The sequence below is a fragment of the Crocodylus siamensis genome, chromosome 12, assembly GCF_052110815.1.
Source record: "Crocodylus siamensis isolate JL-2025a chromosome 12, ASM5211081v1, whole genome shotgun sequence".
NCBI lineage: Eukaryota > Metazoa > Chordata > Crocodylia > Crocodylidae > Crocodylus > Crocodylus siamensis.
In genome coordinates, this window is record NC_143406.1 from 4894930 (window position 1) to 4917703 (window position 22774).

At 48.1% G+C, this 22774-nt stretch overlaps 1 protein-coding gene across 4 annotated transcripts in view; it reads right to left on the reverse strand.

Annotated features, from left to right (window-relative positions):
- The window catches only part of KAZN (kazrin, periplakin interacting protein), a 644812-nt gene that overhangs the window by 22904 nt on the left and 599134 nt on the right, over positions 1–22774 (reverse strand). For all 4 annotated transcript variants that reach the window (XM_090024112.1, XM_090024113.1, XM_090024116.1 and 1 more), the window contains 4 exons: positions 17808–17997; positions 12823–12953; positions 9108–9158; positions 7494–7617 (listed from right to left, as the gene is read on the reverse strand). In XM_090024112.1, the coding sequence (XP_089880238.1) occupies positions 7494–7617; positions 9108–9158; positions 12823–12953; positions 17808–17997 (496 nt within the window). The remainder of the gene's footprint in view (positions 1–7493; positions 7618–9107; positions 9159–12822; positions 12954–17807; positions 17998–22774) is intronic.

Here is a 22774-nt window from a genome sequence, read left to right on the forward strand (position 1 = left end):
ACTCTAAGTATCATGGGCAGTTTCTGCCACTTTGTTCTTTGTAGATGGAGATAGACACATATACCAAGCAGCTTCAGGCCCACAGGGCAGTTCTGCCTTCTGTTTCTGAACTCACAACTGCATTGGCACAAGGTTATACGTATGTGCCCAGCTGTAGCATTACCTTTTGGTAATGGAACGGAAATTGCCAGTCGGTTGTGTTCAGTAGCAGGACATGCTGGCAGCTCAGCAGCTTTGGTCTAGGCCTGTGGTCCCAGGGGAAGGTCAGGCTTTATGGCTCCGCAAGCCATGTGAGGCTGTCAGGCTGTACGTTGTGCAGCTCTGAACCAGCCCTGCACCAGGCTTGGCCCCAAAGCGCAGAGCCATTGTACAGATAAACACGCGTGGCCGTCGGATGCACACGCTGGGGCTCGCAGGCGGAGGTGCGTTCTAGGGGTGGTGATATGGGGTTCAAGGACAATGAAGAGTTTACTTTATCAAACCACCGTGGTGCGGTGGTCACAGTTGCATAGCAGAAACTGAGAAGACTGGGCTCGCCACTGGCTTCACTGTTCTTAACGAAGGGAAGTAAGCAGCACTAAAAGCAAGGAATACGTTCCTGAGCACAGGACGGGGACCCAGGAACGCATGCGCATGCTAATTTGGGCCATGGCATCCTTGTTGCTCTGAGCAAATCCTTTCAGTCCTCTGCTTCAATTTCTCTGTGGGAGGAGGAGCAATGTCTATCTTAGCACACAGAGCTCTAATGGTTGTATAGCACCACATGCAGTTATATGCCGTTATCAGCATTTCCCCATGTTCTCAGTACCCCTGGTGAGAAGTATTTTAAAATGTGGCTTTCATCACCAGACTCCTTACTTGCAGGCTTTCATGCCTCTTCCAGCACAGATCTACCTCTCTGACACCTCTTTCTTGCATGGATTTTGATGCAGTCATCATGCCAGGTCCTCCACTGCTGTCAGTCAGCACAGCTCCATCAAAGTCAGGGGTCAGGCTCCAGCTGGTGGAAATCAGTGTAGCCTCCTGTCGCCAGCAGTTGAGATCCCAGAGTAGTGGTAAATCCATATAGCTCCAGTTTGTTAGTCTTAGACTAACTGAAGATCTGGTCTTCTGAGTTCAAAAGCTGCCTCAGACAGAAAGGGTCCAGTTGGATTTGCTAATAGAAGGTGCTCTGCAAAGAGTTACTTATAACGCAGCTGCCAACTCCCCCAGGTAGATATGCTGTCATCCAGGCCACCTATTCTCAACAGAAAAGTGAATTAAAAAAGCAAGAGTATTCCAATGGGAAATTTACTTCGGCGCTACAGGGAACTCTCTCACCACTTCGTGGAAATACCCCTCAGTGACTAGGGTTGTTCCCATATACTACCTCTCCAAGCAATTGCTTATTTTTTCATTTAGCCATGGCCATGCATACAGCAGATGGCTCTGTGCATTTATAAGTGAGGGCATTTGGAGTGAGGGCTTTCAGGTTCCAAACCCACCCCAGCCACGTCTTTTTTAAACAAGGCTGGGCAGGTATTTTACGTTGGTGGCTCAGTTTCCCCACCTGTAAAATAGGGGATATTACCACCTGCGCCATGGGAGGAGGGGTGTTGCATGGTTATTTGTAAAGATCCCCCTGACTACTTAAGAGGAAAGGCCGAGTCACGAAGAGGGGGTGCGATTATTTTCTGGAGATCTTATGTGGTAGAGGAAGGTCCAGCAAGTAGGGCACTAGCCTAGAGCTTGGGATACCTGCCTTGCTCTTTGGACAAACGACTTTGGACAAGCCATTATCCTGCCAGTGCCTTGATTTCCTATCTGTAAGGGGAGAAACAGCACTCTCCTCTGGCTGTATTAGCACAGCCACCACGCGGTGCTCAGACACCACCGTGGCTGAGTTGAGTAGCTTGGACAGACAGTGCAGCTAGAGCAGCCCGTGTCACCAGTGCATTTGTTTCTTTTGCTCAGTGGATCTCATGGAGAATCAGAAGGCTGGAAGGACTGATGCCCATCCACAAGAAAGCAGCTATGCGAGAGGTGCCTGGCTGAAAGATCCAGGTAAGGGCTTCTCTCTTACATGGAGTGGTAATAAACTGCAGGGTTATAGGGCACCTTGACACAAGCTCACCCACAACTAGAATTTGTATCAGCAGTGCCATTTCAGTGAAAATACAGCATCCCTAAACGGCGCGGCTGGTATAAAAGTGGGGTGTAGATCCGGCTTTAGACTCTTAAGTCATCCCTGGCTGAAATGCTGAATAGGCAATTCTCCTTTAAAGACTATATCGTGATAGATGAATTACCGTATTTTTCGGACCATAAGACGCACCTGACCATAAGACGCACTCAGTTTTTATGGCAGGAGAGACTATGTGTGCCGGTGGCCGGCCATTTTTATTGCTGGCTCCCGGCCACCGGCACGGGCGCCGGCTTCCGGTGTAAACAAGCGGCGGATGTCCCGCTCGGGCTCCGCCGCCTCCGCGGGCAAGCTCTGCCCCGTCTCCCCGGGACACACACCTTCGGACCGTAAGACGCACCCTCGTTTTCCCCCCACTTTTGGGGGGAAAAAAGTGCGTCTTATGGTCCGAAAAATACGGTAATTCCCTGTCAAAGCAATTATTAAGCATTACCTCCCTGCTAGGACAATTAAGAACTATGGGTCCAGTCCCATGATCCCTCCATGACTGGCCCAGTTCGGCAGGCCTGGCTGCAACACTCCCTGCTTTTGCGGAGACTGATCATTGCACCGTCAGATGTTGTAAGTTCAGCAGGTTGAGGGACAAGGAGAAATATCTCTGGCAAACCTCTGTGCTCTTAGCAGCCACAGCTCTTCAGGGAGCCCCACCTTGCCCACAGGTTTGCCTCCCTGCATTTCGTGTCCCTGCCGATCTCTGAACCGCAGGATCCCTTACCTGCTTCCGTGCATTTCGGCACTGCCTGTGACACTCTCCAGGGCTACAAAATCAAAGCTGGAGACTGGTTGCTCCAACTCAAGGCTTTCTGCTCAACTAACCTTTTGCTGGAGTCTTGATCCTTGGTACCAGTCTCAACCCATAAAAATCACCGTCCTCTATTTGATTGAGAGGCCTGAAACAAAGCCCCAAGCCCCAAAGCCTGGACAGTCCAAAATACACAGCTGGTGCTGCATTGGGTCAAGCACAAACCTCCCATTCAGGTCCTGTTTCTTCCTGGGCTTAGACAGTCAGTTTGCCTTTTCTCCTTTGCTTTCTCCACTACCAGAAACGTTTTACTCAGTGCTGCTTTGGGGGGGATTTGCAACTGCGGCTTTTCTGGCAGTGATGTGGTATTGTGGTATTTCTGGCAGTGACGTTCTCCTCTGCTAGGATTAGGTTGCTTCCTATTGCTTTTGAGTAAACCGAGGTCTGCATTATTCAGTGCATTCAAAACTGGCCCAATTTAAGCCGACTTTGAAGAGGCAAGTCAGGTTTTCCGTGCTTCCTCTTCCTTTCCTTTCTTTGCCCCTACTCTTACCCCGCTGTCCGCAGCTCCATCGCAAGATCTATTCTGCCTCCTCTAGTTCCCACTTCCCCATTCTCCTGGCACAATATTCTCCTCATTAAATCTTCCCCCCTCTCCATGCTGAAGTCTACAGGGGACAGAATAGCCAACAGGACCACTCTGTTGCCCTGGGGGTCCTGTTCTCTCCCCTGTCGGCAGCAGCAGGAAGGACAGTCTAGTGGCTAGGACAGCAGCACAGAATGAAATCATTTTGGTTGAGGGATGCTCAAATGTGGGGTAACATGACCCTTAGGAAAGGGAGGAAGATTTCGCCTTTGTATTACTTACCCCCAGTCTTGGAGCACACAAAAAAAGAAAGCATGTTTGAAATCGGTTTTCCGTAGTTTGTCTCTCTCTCTCTCCATTTTGCTCAGGGAGGAGATGCCATTTCTAATCCAGTTCATTTTCTGGTTATAACATGTCTGAACACTGCTGTACTGTCCTGGGTATTTAGCAGGGGGAACATTTGGGTCCACCCAGACTTTGGGATGCAGTTAAAAGAAACTTGTGGAAGTATTTCAATTCCTTGCAGACTCTGTCATGTCCACGGCTGACCTATGCTACGGTTCTTAATATAGACTGCGTCCTATGATGTGCAAAGGGAGGGTGCTAAGAGAGCACAGCCGATCAAAGCTTCACAGCTAGGGCAGATGGCCAGAATCCCAAACGAGGGCTTTCAGGACAAGGTGGCTTGTGACTTGAAGCACATCTGCCATAAGCAGCAGGCACGAGCTGACTGATGTCCGTGCGTGGTGCTCCTGTTCTGCGGGCAAGCGAAGCAGATGTAAGAGCATAGCTGAAGAGCGCGGCCTCCCGCAGGAATCTGACACTGGTTAGGGCTTCACGAAGCAAAAGACACACTGAGCAATGATTTGACATCACAATTTCAAATGCAAGTTGTGAGCAGAGAGAATCGTCCCGGTTCTTTTGTAGCACGATAACAGCCACGGGAAGGAGTTAGGCCGCGAGCTACCGCGCTGCAAGGAAGGACTGGGCAGCGCAGGTAAGACTTGAAAAGAGAAGGCAAGTTATTGCCAATAGTCAGCGATTTGCTTCCCAGCTCAAACGGGTTTTTTTTGAAAATCCATCTAAAAAAAAGTAAAAGGCAGCAAATTTCAAAGCGGGGCTTGTGTTTCTGCCTGCGGAAATCAGTTTTTGCGAACCTCTCTAACTAGCTAGAAAGAAAACAATACATTTAAGCAAACTCTGGTTCTGGGGAAAAGAGCACATGGCAGAGCTTCTGATACCATGGTGGTGAGTGGCAGAACGCCCAAGATTATTAGCGGACACGACCAGCTCAGATTTCAGCCCCTGGTTAGCGGCCAGGGGCCTAGGCCTAGCAAGCACACCTTAGAAGCAATTAAATCACATCAAATTCATTCATACTTTAAAATAAGCTTTATTTAGATCTTTTATATTTTTATATTTGCATCCATGCCTTCAAGGAATCTCCCCCACTCACGTGGGAAAAGTTAAATCTAATGTTACCCATAATTCATATGCTATTTATTGTAGTTCTCTTTTAAATAAATGATCCTCTTAGTAACTTTAGAATTATTTCCTAATTTACAAAAGCTGAAATGGAAAGGAGACTACGATATAACCAGGAGTTGGCTTGGTTTGTTGTTGTTTTTCTTTTTTAAATTATAAAAACACAATGAAAGGAAAAAAAAAAGATGTATAAAAACGTTCCTCTGCAGAGAAAGAACCACAGGGCAGTTTCTCCCCAGCCCCTCAATTTGAACAGATCCCTTTGCAAAACGGTGCAGATATTTAAAACCCACTTTCCCTAACCCCCTGTGGTTTCTCCACATCATCATGTTAGAAAGTAATGTAGCATGGTGGTATTTTTTGTTTTTAGTTTTGTAATTTAAGACAAAATATCCCTTTCAAACAGGGTGCACTTATCAGAATTAAAAATAATACACTATAGCATTATTAAATAATCTCATTACATTTTTAAGAGCTTAAAATGATATTGCAAGCATTAAAGCACAAGGTACTGTATTCTGTAGTCAGCAAATAGCTGTGCATGTTAAAGGAAAGGGGAAACTGCAGTTAAAAATTACAGGGGAAGATTTTCAAAGAAGCCTAATGGATTTAGGAACACAAGTGCAATTTAAAATCAATGCGGCTTGTGCTCTTGGAGGGGGTGGGGGGGATCTTCCTCTATATTAACTGGCATTTAGAAGAGAATGAGCAGACCTTGATTTAAGAAGCAACTGAATCAAACTGCCTGGACTTTCTAAATGCACATGAAGTAGAGTTAGGAGGAAACAATGCCCAAAATAAGTGTTTACGAGATGCTACTGCCAGCTTTGCTTACCTGGGTTCCCAAAGCTATTAAACTGCTGCACTGCGGGATGAATGGCAGGCTGAGATCAGACCCACGACAGGTTTTATACAGACAACATAAATGTCACAGACCTGAATTAACAACGTTTGATACAGAACAAGAGTTCCAGTGTCGCTAAGTGCCTGATCTAATACCGTTTCCTGATCCTGATAATCACTTACTCACTCCCTTCCTTTCCCACGAGTTTCTTTGCTCAGATACAGCAAAGCACATGCTTAGTTTTAAGCAGGTGCCCAAGTCATTTACCACAGGACTTAAGCACTTTGCTGCATAGAGATGAATGGGGCTTTGCTTCCTTAGAAAACCTTTATCGCCCTCTGTCTTGCTACCAAACAAAATGAACTCTGTAAAGAGGAAAAGCTGAAGACACAAAAGGAAAAGCAATTTGTGTTTCTGCAAACAGAAAATACAAAAGCAAAGGCCAGCGCGTTCCAAATCCATGCAGTACTGAGAATTCCTGTCTCTTTTTTGATCTGCTTTGCAATCTGCCCTTTTCCTGTGCGTTATTTCGCGATAAGCATCTATTCTCCAATACAGGAAGCAATTTTACAGTTTAGATAAAGGTATTTACAGCTATCTGATTGCGTTTATCCTTCCACAATAGTGATCCCAGTCCCCAGTCTTGCTGTCAGGGCAGACTGCAGGACCGAGGAGCGTACAAAACATGCAAGCACAAGAGAGAAATACAAAAGAAATTCATTTAGAAAAAAAGAAAAATCACAAAGTCAGAATGAGAAGAACTGATGTTCTCCGGGATTCAGTCCAACCACCTTTAGCTCTGCAGGCATCAAATACTAGGCAGCAGCTTAATATAGAACAGTACAGTATAAACTCACCCTCCTCCTCCCCACCCATCCCAACCACTGTGGAAAAATATAAATCCCAATATCTACGTAATAATTTAGTTAGAATAGCTCTTCTGAATTTGTGCAAATAAATTAAACAATAAAAAGGAAAACTAAACAATTATTCCAGTCTGGCAGGCATTAGAGAGAGCCCATGTTGCCTCCTAAGGTTTTGGCCAGGAAGACATCATCTCGAGTGAGATTTTGAGGTCTTACTAGATAGGCAGAGCCTAACATTTTGTCGGCTAGGTAACTCAGGTGCACCCTGTGAATAGGATACTGTCCCCTCCAACACCCAACTTTGAGAACACACCAGATACAGAATGCACCGACGGGATGGGCTCAAGGAAACAGCGTTTTTGGACAAGAGACGTCACAAGCACAAAGTGCACAATAGTTTTGTTATTTACAAGTACACAGCAGTCCTTCAAGTTTCAAGTTTCATAAAAAGAAGAAAAATAATCCAAAAAAAAAAAAAAAAAAAAAAAAAAGGAGAGAGAGAGAGAGAGAGAGAGAGAGAAACAAAGGGAGAGGATTACAACACGACTGCATCGCTCCAAAGACAACAGTTAACATATTCACACACAGGTTTTTGTTTGTAGTATGTACATCAGTTACAGAAGTGGCGACGCAGAGGCAAAGGCTCAACTTTCTTTTGAGTTAGACGCACCCGCACACAGACACACATCCACGCCCACGCACGCACACTGGCAGCAGAGGGAGGCAAGCTACCAGCTCGGGGGGTCACCAGTCTGCATCCTCCTCTATGTAATAATCGGGAGCAGTACCATCAAAGAGGCCTGGGTCTAGGGACTTCCGCTGCTTCCCTCTGGCAAATACCCTTGAGATGGAGCCAAATCCCATTTTCTCTTTCTTCTTTTTCCTTTTTTGGTCTTCGAGGTCCTCTAGAGACTGAGGTTGGGGTTGGGGGGGGAAAAAAAGGAGGAGGGGAAATAACATGAGCATCTCTGGCATTCGTATGTATGGAGAGAAGCTGCTCGGATGCTAAGCGGTGGGATTGAGGTATGCTGAATGAGTACGTTGGGAGCACCTGAAACGATGAAGATCGCTAGGGGACTTGGCTACTAATATTTCGTGGAAGGAGCCCGCAGTGATGTGCCCAGCGTGCTAAAACTCTTAAGAAAGCTCACAAAGGCGGCCTACGGACAGCCACATTCCTTAGGTGGCGTTAAAAATTGCAGCTTGGTAAGGAGGACAGAGAGAAAAGGGTCCATGCTGGGAAGCTGCCATTAATATCTTCATAACTTTGTGGAAAGGCATCAGGGACCAGTAAATCCCAGAACCAAGGTGAGGGACGGGATCCTGCACCAATGACCCCCTTCCTTCTATATGGCAGCAACCAGCCCCAAGCACAATATGGGAAACGGGGTCTGACCCTGCTCTCACTACAAAGCAATCCGTCGACTTCAGGATGACCTGGGGGAGCTTCAACAGAAGGCTGCTGCGGGTGGACATTGGGAGAGCAGGTGTTCAGGGAGCCATTTTCAGGAGTGCCGAGTGCTTGTCTTCCCTAAATTCACGTGCGTTGTTTTCTGCACGAACACCCCCATCCCCACGCACGGGTACAGAGCTTGGCCGAGTCTGCTCGTTGCGCTCCATCCCAGGGTGCCTCGTGTCCTTGATGTGCTTGAACCACCTCATCCCCCCTCCGCCCTCAACACCACCACCCTGGACATGCGGCAACAAAGCCATTCCAGGGGGGCCCTTCAGCTGTTTGAAGCATTAGCCGGTATAGCCCTTGCTTTAGCCATTTCTCTCTCAATAGCATTGGTGCAAATTTCCTTAACGTAAAAAATGGCCGAGGTCCCTTTGTTACCCCCTTTCTGCACCCGATTGATTCCCTGAGTCTTGAGAGCGCTAGGAGAGTTCCTCTTCCTTCCGAACCTACTCACTAAACTCGGAGGCATCGTGGACAGGGGTGCAATTAAGAACGACTCAAGACTCCCTTAGACTTACACCCAGCTACACTTTGGCCAGGGGGACTAAGCTGGTGTCACACCTGGGAAGGAGCTGGCAGGAAGTGCAAGGTACATCGTGTGATTCAGTCCCTACAGCTCCTTCCCTCCCTCAGCAGGTGCGATTCCCTATACCTGACAGGTCTGGCTGTGTCCACTACATTTCCTAGATGTGATGACTGATTAAAATCTTTCTCTGTCACCTCTGCTAGGTATGGGTCTGAGTCAACATTTGGATCTGGAGCCAAAGCTCTGGGAATCCGCTGGGTTTGATTCAGGCCAGTTTCCAACAGGGAGAGAGACGCCGTGTCCGAATTGTGTGGTCTGTATCTTTTCTTGCCAACATCCTATAAAGCACTTCACAGCTGATGCTAATAAACTGTATTACATTAGCAGGTTGGTTGAGAAAGGGAACTGGTTTCCTACCTGTACAATTGGGTTGTGCAAGTTCTTCTGTACCGGTCCAGGACTATCCCCCTACCAGTAGAAGGAGACAGATCAAATTGAAACAGCTGAAACACAGTTCTGGGTTACCCTACAGCTAGAGCAAAAGCAGTCAGTGGATGAAGTATAGAGCCAGAAGCATTCTCTGTGGCAATCCTGTTAACATGCAGGCTTCACGGTGTTAGCCCATGCAAAAGCATCACCGTTTAACAGACACCGGTTATTTGGGGAATGGGAAACAGGACTTTTGAATAGGGAGGAACATGTGAAGGCACGTAAAACTCTCTTATTCTCTGTTACTCTGATGACTTCAGTGTATGTGGCTAATCAAGAAGGAAGTTCAGCCATGGCTTCAGAAAAGTAAAAAATAAAAAATAAAAAATCAGAGTGAAGATGGGCGACTCAGATGGGATAAAATAAGAATCCTTGAAACTTTCCTCCCCACCCCTAAACTGAATTTAGCAAAACTCTCTTGGATCCAAAAAAGACAGATCAATCAAAATCTTTCTTCGTGTTACAGCTATGTCTCTGGAGACGTCTACCGCATTTTTGCAAGCCAGAAAGGCTCTGAGAGGCATCCGAACTTTGGGGAGCTTGTCAGAGCTCAGCCATACCTTCCCAACCCGTCACTAACAAAAACAAAAGATTTGGGCTAACCAGGATGTTTTAATCCAGGTCCCTTTCCCCTTGGAGCAGTGGTACTTAACCTTGTTGGACTTGAGGAAGCCCTTGCGTTCACTCCTTTCTTGACTAAAGAAAAATAATAGGGTCAGTTCTTCTGTTGCAAAGAACTCAGAAGACCACGATAGGGTAGAAAGCTTTTGACAGGAGGGATTCCCATATGAAACCTCTGGGTTTATCTTGTGAGTCACGTGTAGGTGTTTGCACCCCATCAGTGCTAACGTTACACAGCACCTGTAAAAAGATCTTGTGGCACCCTGCCTTAGGCTAACAGATCAAGAAGTAAGGGGAGGAAAGACTGACCTGGAACCACACTGTGCATGCTGTTCCCAATTGATCTGCTTCTCCCTTTTAGTACAGGGATCACCACTGGCTGATTTAGGGGATGCCCCAGATTGTCCTGCTAACTCATGCCAGATCATTCACTGTCACTTACTGCACATCAATAAGTGGGTGTAAGGGAGCAGACTTCTCTGAAACATTCAAGCCTGGTGACCAGAAGAAAGTAGGGCAAGGGGATTGAAATAAAGCAAGAAGAACCTCTTAGTTCCCAGCTACAATTTTCTCTTCTGGCCCTGGCAGCATGTACCTATCAAGGTATACTCCTTCAGACGTAACTCCGCTCCATTATACCGTCTTAGCGGGTGATGCCTTCTCAACGTGACCTGCCATCCCTCGAGTAGGTCGCAGTGACTGCTAGAGATCCTAGAAGTAATTGGCTACACAGAACTGCTTCTGGAAAGCCCAAAAGCTCGTCGTTCAGCTTCTCTCACAAATCAGTAGTAGAGTGTGACTGCTGGTACAGCACTCTGGGGGTTTTGTGGGTTAGTGGGAAGTGACCCCGTTGTCAGGATTGCTCCAAGGAACTGGGAAGATGACAATAGTCCACTGCGATGAGGAAGCCCCAGTTTATTACTAAGCAAACCTGCAAAGCCAGGCAAGCTCCTGTCGGGCTGAATGTATAATGTGTATGAGCAGGGTATGGAAAACATGCGAGGAGACAACACAAGTGCACAGAGACTTTCAAACAGGAGAAGCTCCAAGCCTGATTGCTGCAAGTATAAAGGCCGTGCAAATTTAATCAGTGAAAGTTAGTCCTAGGAGGTTCCCTGGCATGGAGATCTGGGGTCTCCTTACTAGTTCTGCCGATGAAAGGATCAGAGAGTTTGAGCTACTGTGGTGGCTGTCGGGAAGGTCAGCTCCTGCAGTGGTTAGACTGACACTACCCGCTTGTCCACACAGGTCACTCGGACACTATTAGATGGAGCCTCACAGATGTGGCAGGGGCTTTAACCAGCAGAGTGACAGCTCAAGGGTCTGTTATCAGTCTCCCGAGCTAGCGAGCCTGTCTGGCCTGTTCTCCAGTCTCCCCCAGCGGTCTCTCTTCCCATGAAGTTGCACAACTGCCTGCAGGGGCTGGGACTTGTTCTCTGATGCCCAGATCTTCACCTTAGTCAGCATGCGCTGCAAGGCTTTTTTATCTGGCAGAAACTCATTCACCTTATCCTTTGCCCAGAATCAAATTACATTTATCTGCATCTACTAGCCATGCTATCTTAATTATTCGCAGTATAAATCCCTCTCTATCTGACTGCAGTGCTTCTGGGTATCTCCTGCACCTTGCAATTTATTTTCTCGTCTAGTTTCAAACACTCTCTGCCATACCTTAGCTCCAGCCATTTACATTCATGCTGTCACTACAAGGATGGAAGAGATGCTCATCTTTTCTTTGCTTGCCCATCTATACAGAGAGCTTCCAGACTTAGGCTGGAGGCTCCTGTGATTAATAAAAAAAAAAAAAAAAATCAAAATCTCCCATATTAACAAAGAAATCAAATGCAAAGGGCCAATTTCTACTCTTAACTGCACTATTATAAACCAAGATGAACCTCCTTGATGGAATTAGTGTGGATTCATACCAGCCCAGTAGAGAACAGTGTGTGTGGGGCCATATCAGAGCACATAACCTGCACACTCATCATACTGTCAACTAATGGAGATTTGCTCGGAAGCTCACCCCACAAAGTCCTGAGTTTTTGAAGCAGGAGCTGCTGTGTTCTGTCCCGAAGGCAGTACGTGGTGTGGCCAGCGACTATAGCCAATTTACCCATGACATTTTAGTTCGTGGAGGGTTTGAAAAAACATGTTTTCATTTTGGCTCACATGGGTTCACAGCTCTCAACACCCAGTCCACCTTGAAAGCTCAAAGTGAATCTGATGAAATGGCTGAATCTGGGTTGCTTTTTGGATCACGGGCCACAAGGAGAAGTTTCAAAGCTCTCTACTTTCTCAAACAAAACTGGAAAAGATCTGATTGGAGTTTGAGGGGAAAAAAGAGCTTTGCTAAAGTCCTGATCCAAGACCCAACATAAAGACCAAGTCTTCCGTTTTGAAGCAGAAGACTCAATACTTTCAAATTTTCACTTTGCTGGAAATCAGTTTGTCCCACTGGAGATCAGTGAGATCCCAGATGTCTCACAGCAAAACCCGCACTTTCTCAAAAACCTCTTGACAACTGGCATTTCTGTGCTGCAATAAAATGTCCTGGAACAAGCTTGTGCCCGTTTTTCAGGACGTTGCAGAGAAATAGATGGGCCCTGTTTTGGAAGAGCTCTTGAAAATGCGGAACCTGTTTCCCGCTGCCTTGTACTGTGAGTGGTCAAGTCTAGCACGCAAAGTCAACGCAAGCCTTGCTCAAATTGGGACAACAGCCATCTTCACTTGCTTTACAGGCAAGAAGCCGGGGGGCAGAGAACAGGGCCCTTTGCTGCTTGCTATTTGGGCAGTTCTAAGTCCCGTTCAAACGCACAGTATGAGCAGTATGAATGGTCAGATCCAAAGCTGAGTGAAGTCAATGGGAATCTCTGCCTTGTCATCACTGGTCTTTGGATCAGATCCTGCAAGAAGAGGTGACTCAAGACAAGCAGGTAAGAGTGCCGGCTAAAGGAAGCAATGCAGGTGCAGACGTTAAGATGACAGCTACGGGAGTGACAAATGACCTTCACAACCGCCTTACATTGCACAGGGAATGCGTTCGATGTCGAGGGGAGTTGATGTCACTTGGCGTGGACGACCTGTCGCCTTCTGCTGCTGACGCGTCGGAGATTATGGAAGGCTGCCGTGAATGACAAGGACTCACTCTGACAGCTGAAAGGCAAGGAACAGAGTCGGGTGTCAGTGGAATTTGTGTTTCCATCACAAAAAGCCTCTCTGCAAGGGGGTTTGCTTTAATTTGGAGACGAGATCTCATCAGCCGCTTCCACCAGGAAGGTGCCTTGCACAGTAGTTAGGGACGAGGATGTGAGCTCAAATATAGATTTGATATGTACGTCCCGTCATATTTATTCAAATCATTCTACAGTGTTTTCTGCCTGCCTTTGGCTCTTTCCACTGCAGTACTTCTGCAAGGACAGTTGCTACCTGGGATGCTGGATGAAAACTGTGCATGACAGCATGAATGCCACAGACCTGCTCCTCCCTTCTAGAGCGGTGCAGCCCAAACTCTTCCTCAGCATGACCCCTCACTCCCAACCCACAGCCCTCCACCCGTCACCCCATCCACTGAAGTTGTGACCCCATTTGGGGTCACAACCTACAGTTTGGGAATCGCTGGTCTAGAGAGACACCTGAGAGAGCAGGACTGAACTTGTGGTACACTGACTCCAGAAACTTGGATTCATTTCCCAGCTCTGCTATCATCTCCCTGTGTGGCCCTGGAGCATGAAAAGCATACTATGACCTTCTTCAGTGGTTAAAGTATCACTGCGATCGCTCTGTGGAGTACCTACAGCAGACAGGTAGAAAGCCTTGGGATGTCAGGGCAGCTGTTTTAGTAAGAGTTCGTAGTTTTTGGGAAGAAGTAGCATGTGCCTGAGGGCCTGTGATCTCATCAGGGACTAATAACAGATCCCCGCTCCAATGCTCATCACCTCTGGTGATAAACTGTGGCATGCTGAGCAATCCATGGATTTACAGATGAGAAGCAATCACTACAAACATGTGCCCTCACGTATGTCCATGATTATTGGCACCTTCTACACTGCAGATGCTGGGTCAGTAAGCAAGCCAAGGCCAACGTTTTCTGAAGCCATTAGTAAATCTGTGCACTTTGGTTTCTGGAGGCCCATCTGGAGAGGGGGCTGCAATTCCCCAGAAGTCAGGTGCTCGGTGCCTTCTAAGCACTGGCCCCTGTAAAGCACCCAAGCTCACCAGTCACTTTAAAAATTGAAGGCAGGTCATTCAAGAAACAAGACCATCTGCCCCAGAGCACATTGCTCACTGCATGGTCATGGATGCTTAACTTCAGGGTGCTGATTAAGTACAGGCTTAATTGGATTTCTTTAGTTTTCGCATCACATGGCAGGGGAGGGGATACACACATACATATTCACTGAGCAGAAGCTTTCACATGGTGCCTTGCAGTCTCCATCACAGGGACAGTCGGTAGCCAAACTGAGACCACAAAGGAGCTGCCTCAGCTTTGTCTCTGCTTAAGCCGCCACTCCGAGATGTCCCCGAAGCGTCTGCTCTTCTGGAGTACACTCTTTAATGTTGGCATCGTGCTCTTTGCCAAAAAGGACCAAGGAAAACGCTCTAGTCCTTCGTGTACCACAGGCTGATCTGCAGGTGCAGCTGGCCTTTAAGCATCAGCAGCTGCTCAGGGGCACTGGAGTCTCGAAGGGGGACAGGAAGCATACAGGTGCAGCATACTAATGCCAGTGCCCACGAGGATTAACGGGGTGAGGTGGCTGTGCTGGATTTCCAGCCCTGGGAACAGGAGCTGGCCGTGCTCTCGCCACACACTTTGAAAATCTACTGCATGTCCTGCGGCACTGACTTTCAATCTGGGAACCACAGATTTGCACACCCGATCTGCACCCGGTCCGAGGAGTTACGCACCTCGCTCCCTGGCAGCTGCTGCTACATGCATTTCGAACTGCCCTGTATCCAAACACGGGCTAAGTCTTTGCATATGGAAGACAAAAGGGCTCGAGTTCCTTCATCCCTTACCATATGCTCTGCAGCTCCTCTGCACCAGGTAAGTGGGTAGAGTGGACAGTGATGGCGGGGCACTTAGCATCAGCAACGTGAGTCAGAAAAGCCTGACTTCTGGTGCCGAAGAGGGGGTGCGTCTCTAGAAGCAGACAAAGCTAACTGCACAACAACTTTCCCTCGCGGAGGGCAGCAGGGAGTTTGCATAAAGCAATGCAGTCAATTTTGTTTCGGCCTGAGTTCGGTTGCGGGAGGAAAAGGCTTCAACAGAACCAGTATCGACACAAACATTTACAAGCAGAACTGATATTTCTTTTTTTAAAATGCAGATGTTCCCTTGCGGCTCTGGGAAAGCAAACCCAACAGAACTGGGCTGCGGCAAGAGAGAGCAACTCGCTAGACTGACATCACTGTCAGTGCAGGACAAATGTCATCTGTTCATAATATGTGCTGATATTTGTAAAATGGGGAGGGCATGTTTTTTGTCTTCATCTTGTCCCTTTACAAACCGCTCCCCCAGGAAGTCTGCAACCCACTGGCTGTGCAAAGTGTCCAAGCGCTGACATGGCTGCAAGCATCCTTTTTGGAATTACACACAAGATGGTCCCATACTAAGTCACTGGCTTCTCCTATGCTTAATGCGCTTTGTGGTGGCTTCCCGTTCCAGCTCAGAGCCCAGCATGCTGCTAAATAACTAGGGACCCTAATGACAATTCCAATATTCACTTTCTTTTCCGTCTCCTTGGGGATCCCGTGAGCTTGGCAACATCCACCTGTATTAGGTTGCATGACAGTCTTGTTATAAAAAAGAAACCCTGGCCAATAGTTAAAGCCCAGCAGTGGCAATGAGCAGATCTGCGCAGTACATAGAGACCAGTCTAGTGATTTCGTGTTTGTGCCTCGGTTACTCCACAGCAATATTTACTGCCAACAGGCGACAGAGAAGCCAAGGGTCTCTAAAGCACTTTGAGATCCCTGGAGTAAAAGTGCCAGCAAACACCATATTTTTAAGTTATAACTATCATTATGGGGTCCCTGCTGGCCCATCTGGGCATTATCTTTACACAAGACAGAGAGCCTGATATTGAGAAAATGCCACTAACCCCCTTGTGCTCTGTAAACTGCTATTTCTCTTGGAATCGCCCATTCGAGCAGAGCAGCCACCTCCCGACTCGAACTGGATGGCTGTTTCACCGTGCTGTGATGTTACAGGGCAGGGATTTGGGAGGCCTCACGTACAGCAGCATTTGGGAGAAGACTGGTATAGCCAGCAGTCAAGACAGAGGGTCTGCATCCGATAAGGCTGCCACTTGATCACTTGGAGCCATTTCTGAAGACCTGAGGAGACTCCTGGATGCAGCATGGCTGCTGCAAAGGTCAGGATAGCTCGTACAGCACAGCCCCTGTCCTCTGGCACTGTCTGCCAGGTAGTAATCAGAAACAACTGCAGTAACCCACAAACCTGCCGTGTGATGCCACAAGCTGGTGGCAGCCCCACCGGAGCCCGCCCTGACACTACTAATGTGCTTTGCTGTGTGCGGGGTCAGAGGTAGCAGGGTGCAAGTGCTGTTCAGCTGGAGCATCAACTCCTTTTTACTAACCATCCTCCCCAAACAGAGTGGGAAGTGCTGCAGGACTAAAGGAGACAACCACAGATACCTCTGACGTGAGCTCACAGGAGAGCACGGGCAGTGGAAACTGGGACTGGGTGCTGAGATGGGGAGGTGCAAGAAGACGACTGGGTCAGGGACAGCGTGAGAGTAGCTTGAGACTGAAAAGGTAGAGGGCAGAGCCTCGTGTACTCAAGCCAGAGAGCAGAGGCTCCAGAGACAGCAACACTTGTGAAGGGGGCCATTTAAAATTAGACACCCAAATCCATTTACACTGTATTGCTTCTCCAGGCAGGGTTGGGCTCTTCTTATGTGTTTCTACGATATTTAATATGGCCAGGCCCTGCTGTCAGCTGTGATCCTTTAAATGCTCCTGTAACGCAGATAACGAATAACACATCCAGAGCTTTTAGATACCCAAATAAGGATCCTTCTTTCCAGAAGTGCTGAGCTCCTGTTGACTTCATCAGAGGTGCTCAGCCCCTCCAAAAGGCAGGCTGCTTCCTCAGATGCCTAGCTGTAAGCATCCAGGTTTGAAAATGCTGGCCCAGCTTCACAGGGAAGCAGGCAGAGAGAGTAGGGAGATTAGCCTCGATTTACTCCTGCCTGCTGCTCTGAAGTAGAGTTAATGCTGCTCCCCGAAGGAGATTAGTTAATCAGGCCACCCAGCTGGCAGAGAGTCAGCAGCTTGAAGGCACAGGGAAAGGTGAGATTATACAGAGGAGGAGGATACTGCGCAGCGGCCTGGAGTTGACCTGAATCTCCACTCCTGGACCCGGGCAGGTTGCTTACGTGCTGGTCATGGTAAAAGGACGGGAGTGCGCTCCAGCTGCAGAGGGTGGGATCAGCTAAGCTTTTGCTCTCCTATAGCATCCCTTCTCCGAAGACCTGCGTGTGCTGTACCAGCGTGCATCTGTAAGCGTTACACAACACACCCCTACGAGAGCAGAGAGCAGCATCCCAACTCACGAGTGAGAGACGGGACCTGGGACCAGCCACTATGCACCAGTTTAGGCCGAGAAGTAACACAGAGGATGAGATAGCCCTCTGATGCCACGGGGGATCCAGAAAGACACTCAGGGTGAAGCCTGAGCTGGGCTCCAACACCCTGCAATACTTCTGCAAGGTTACAGAGGACTCCAGAGACCTTGTGTGGTTACTGGTGCATCCTGGCATTAGCTACACTGGGAACAGTAAACCTTTGGCCCTGTGCCTTTGAAACTGGTAAGGATTTAAATCTATCTGCTATTCCCTCCAGCCACCAGCAGCAGTGATGCCTCCCTCCCTGCTCCAGAAGATGAGTCCAGCCCTTCCCTGGGACCAAGGGGCACCGCTCTGAAAAGCAGCTTCCTCTCCAGGGCAGAAGACACCACAGGCTTCCCGCAGGCTCAGAGCTCACCTTGTCTGTCGGCAGAGTGCTGGGGATGCGAGTGGTACAGCGTCTGCTGGCTCTGTCGGATAGCGGCCGTGAGCGGGAGGTCCGCCTGCATCACCCACTCCTGGTTCCCGTTTAACACCGTCTCGCCTGGCATGGCTAACGAATGCCGCTTGGGGACGTCCTTGGTTAACGTGGCTAAGGACTGCTTGGCCTGGTGGAAGAACCGAAACACAGGACCATAAAACAGCTCTCTCAAGACAGCGCTTGGGTTGCAATGAGATCGCCACCCCTCCCATCCAAGAGGGGCTGGCACGTGAGTGACTCACACCCTCAAATACAGCCTACCTGTTGCTTCGAGTGCCAAACCCTCCTCAGAGACACCCCCTTTCTTTTTTCAAGGCTGATGACTAATGTGCAGGTGGATCTGCCTGCTGCCAGCGCTGCGGTAAAAAGCCCAAACTTGCCAAGGTTTAAGTGCTGGAACAGCTACTCTTCGTATCTGCTCGAATACAGAGCAAAACACGAACAGCAGCAGGAACTTGCTGAAAGCAGGAAAGCCGGCTTCAACTTTCCTGTAACCTCCATGTGAAGGGCTTGCGCTAAGGTTAAAGCCAGGACTGGCCAGCTGAAGTCAAGCCCAGGTGGACATAGTAAGGAAATGAGACCGGGCACCAAGCGTGTGATTGCCTCAGAGAGAAACCTGCACCAAAAACTGAAACAGATGTTCATCCAAATGCAGGAGTCCCTGAATTGCACAGCAAGCGGTGCCAAGTTTCACGAAGACAGACGAAGGTAGGAAGAAAAAGTCAGCGGTTGGCTTTGGTTCAGTTACGTTAAACAGGCCTGTTTGTTCCTCCGCCGCTCCCAGCAGAGTTAGAAGGGATGTTTCCTCCTGTTCAGTATTTTGCTTTTTTGAAAAATTTAACAGAAGCATCTATAAGGTGAAAAAAAACCCAACAAAAAACAATTCTCATTGCAGAGGCACCTGCCACTCAGCTGCACCTTCTAATTAGCCAGCGGATAATCATTTCTGTGATTCACTTGACATTTTATAATGCAGAAAACTTACAGAACATCCCTTGCTCGATTTCAGGTCTATCGGACTCAGGTGGGGTTGTTTCCTGCGGTCGTGTTGAGCACTATTCCTTAAGAGCCTGATGCTGTATTCTGAGCCCTGCAGATGGACCGGCCTGTCTGCACGAAGCACCCCGACTTCACTGGGCCTCTGCCCTGTGCACTGGGGTGCTTCAGGTCACAGGATCTGGACCTAAATCAAGCATGACTGTTGTATTAAATGATGTGTGGCCTCTGCCCTTGTTTCAGAGGCATGGTTAGGGCACACATCAGGTCCTATTGTTCACAAAAAGCTAGCACGAGTGACTTGTTGCCCACACCCCTTTCCCAAGGCAGGTTTCCTGTGAGCTGATGTGCAATGCCCCGAGTGGCATTTGCTGCAGACTATCCAACTGAGAAACCAGGGGCTATGGACAAAGCCCCTCTAGAGTCCAATTCTGCTTTCCCTGCAGAGTGGGAGTTTGGGCCAGTTTTCTTTGGGAGCAGGGTTCCCAATGTCCGAGCGAGAGATCACTGAAGTTCACAGGCATTGCCTTTGGCCCCAGCTACTTCTGGCTTACATCCCAAAGGAGTAAATGTTTACCAGGGGATGTCTTGTGCAGGCAGGGAAGAGATCATGTAAAAAACAACAATTAAAAACCAAGCAGGACTCTCATGCACTCAGTTACCCCATCCCCTGGCCAGTCTGCAGGAACTTTTGTCTAATCTGCTCCAGCAAACTCAGTGTAACGCTAAGGAAAAGAGTCCCAAGTGATGCTGGCGTCACTGCAGTGAAGAAACGGCAAAAAGTGCCACCTAGACCAAAGCTAAAGGCACAAGTCACTCAGTCTTGCATGCTACCATCTCCACAGAGCAACTGCTCATGCAGATGCACCTGGCTGTGAGCTGTATGCAATCGCAGCATAATGTGCCCAAACAAAGCATGCATTCATCTGGCAATCTCCGACTCTCTGTGGACAGCCCTAACTTTGTACGGGCTGAATCTTATATCGGAACTGTTCCTATCCAGTAACTGGCATGTCTGTTTTTCCCTCTACTGGTCTAAGCGGAGCAAAAGTCTTTCAAGTAATGCTGCTTCATTCACTGTTTCATTACAGCGATTTCGCTCACGCGCATTCAACTCAATCACAGCAGTGCATGCGTGCTCCCTCCAGTGGTAAATGCCACTCCCCATTTAAAGCAAAGTTATATCTGTCCACAGCCTCAGAAAACGTGCACAAGGCTTCCGCGGTGATACAGCCGTGCAACTCCAGAGTTACGAGTTGGTCAGCATTGCCATTAAGCATCCTGATTTTCAAGACTTTACGAGTTACTTATAAAAAGTCCCTCCAGACTGTAGCTTGGCCACATAGATGAGATCTCAACCCCTAAGCTTTTTTAAAATTATTCTTTCTATAAGCAAAGGGTCAATAAATAGCCCTTTCAAGCATTTCCAGGCACTTTTCTTCTGCCTAAAATAAACATTACTATGAAGCTGCCAGTTAATTGTGTCCAAGTCATTTCTGCCTCAAGCGGGCTCCATTTACCAGTTAGTTTTCTTGGACTTGCAGCCCTGCAAGCTCACCTGGGGCTCTAAAAGCCCAGTGGACCTTTTCTCTTCTCTCCTGCTGGCAGATTGCCTGGCAGGACTGCCCTTGCCTAACCTGTGCCCTGATTCTGTCCCCCTCCCACCTCACTGCGTCACACCAGGTCATTTTTAAGGGTTAAATATCACAGGTTAAATATTGGAACCTGTGACACAGGTTAAATATCTGAACAGTGAATAGTTCACTGCAATGACAGTTCACATCACTGATCCTCACAGCACCCTGGGGTGCCCTGAGGTCCTTTCAAGGGTGCCACACTATGTTAGCAGGGTTAGGTGTGAAAACACGATTCACAAGATAAACCCACACCTCTTGCTACTTTTCTGCGGTCAAAAAATGAGTGAAAACCAAGAGGTGGCATTTTCTGAGGGGTGCCTTGCAAACTTTAACTGTTTAAATGAGTCCCCTAGAGATGCCAGAGGCAAAGAGCAGAAAGTAAGCCTTTAGCAGTTCCATCCTTGGGTCAAACTGAAGGCTGACGGCTTGCAGTCAGATAGGCAAACTGTGGATGCGCTGCAACTAATGCAGAAGCCAGGTTGTGGCATTGCAGGCTAGGTTCTGCACTGGTGCTAGTCAGGTTGGCTCCACTAAATACACAGAGGTTGGGGTATTTATACCAGCCAAAGATCTGAACCCATAGTGATTTTAATGATTAACTGAAAAGAAAAGAAGCTTAAAAGCAGAGGCTCTTTCAAACATGTGCATCAGATTCTCATCCCTGGGAAATAGTTGGAAAAAACCCCACCGTGCCTATAAAATGAAGTTAGTTATTTGAGGGGGATCCTTGGCTGACCGTGCTACAAAGGTTGGAAAGTTCTTTACAAAAATACTTGCAATAGATGCCGGTTGCTGTGAACTCACCGGTTAAGACCACTGTGCTGTAGGTTAGTCTTGAAGAATGTGTGAAGGAAACGTAGACCACATGGCTAGAAAGGGGCACTCAAGTCACAGAGTCCAGTCCTCCTCTGCTGCAGACCGCCATGCAACTAGGCTACAAAATCTCTACCCTTATTACCTAAATGGAAATGACTTGGGCCTCCTTTATTCCTCCAGCGAAGCACCTTTTGCTTCAAATACTCCCCTTGCTTTCAGCTGAGTAAAGAAAGGTACTACTCACTCTACAGTCAGACCAATGAAAGACATATAAATGGTTAAAATGCATTTCCGGAGAGTTTGTGTCATTCTTGAAGCCCATTCTCCTTAGCCGGGGGATAAAAAGCACATTCCTTCTAGCTGAACAACTGAGGGCTGAGGCTGCGGAGACCCCTGAAGCGGACCCAGACTTTGGACACTAGGTGTCGCAGTCAAACAGGGATTGCGTATACTGAAATCGCAGGGCCCAAGGTGAATCCACGCACAACAGATTGTGATAGATCTATTTAATAACAGCAAATGTTTCTAAGCTGAGGGGGGAAAAATGACTTCAGTCCAGCTGTCATTTTTGTTTTATGGCAGGAATTTTGCTTTGAACAATGAAAACACAGGAGGCTGCTGACAGGCTGCTTATGCTGAAGAATACTCAGGTGTACCTGAGCAGCGTTATGGAAGGGGACGTGCAGGCACGTGCGCTTGGAGATACGGGCGGCATCGACGTCGTTGCATTGCAATGCCGTTATTTCGTGAAAGGAAACCCTATGTCACGTTTCTGCGGAGGTGCACTCAGCGCTCCGCCTCGTCCACATAGTTCACTGGGTAGACAGCACTCGAGGAAGCGTACAGGTGAGCGTCCACAGCCTCACAACTAAGCAGCATCCCTAAGTTAAATGATGCTTGCCTTCTGCCTTCAGTCCCATCATCGCTTGTGCCTTCAGCACCACACTGGTTGGCACAGTCAGAAAAGCAAAAGGACTCAGACGAATTCTTTGGTTTTGCTTTTTAAAAGACAGACATTTGATGGCAAAGGGGGGCTCTATTTATGGGAATCCTATCTTTGGTTGCAACCTCGATCCCCTGAAACGGAGGGCATTTCTCATCCCTGCAGCTACGCTACCATGAAGACAGCAACCGCGATTCCATAATCTAGTCATGTACCATGTGTCAGGTAAGTGCAGCTCCTGGGAAACCCTGAGTTCATATTGCAAGCTGGCATGATATAAAGACAGCAAACATTTTGAGCTGAAACACCAGAGGCTAGATTCATCCCTGGGATGGCTCCAGTGACTGGTGGGGCCAACATGGATGCATCTGTCTCACTCAGCTGAACCTCTCTGCTAGGCACGACAGCTTTCCAGGGACGTCCTCTCCTCTGCTTTCACACTTGGCACGACTTCACAGTGGGCCCTGGCATGTCTGCGGGGACTCTCAGACTGAGCTCAAGCATGCTTCTGT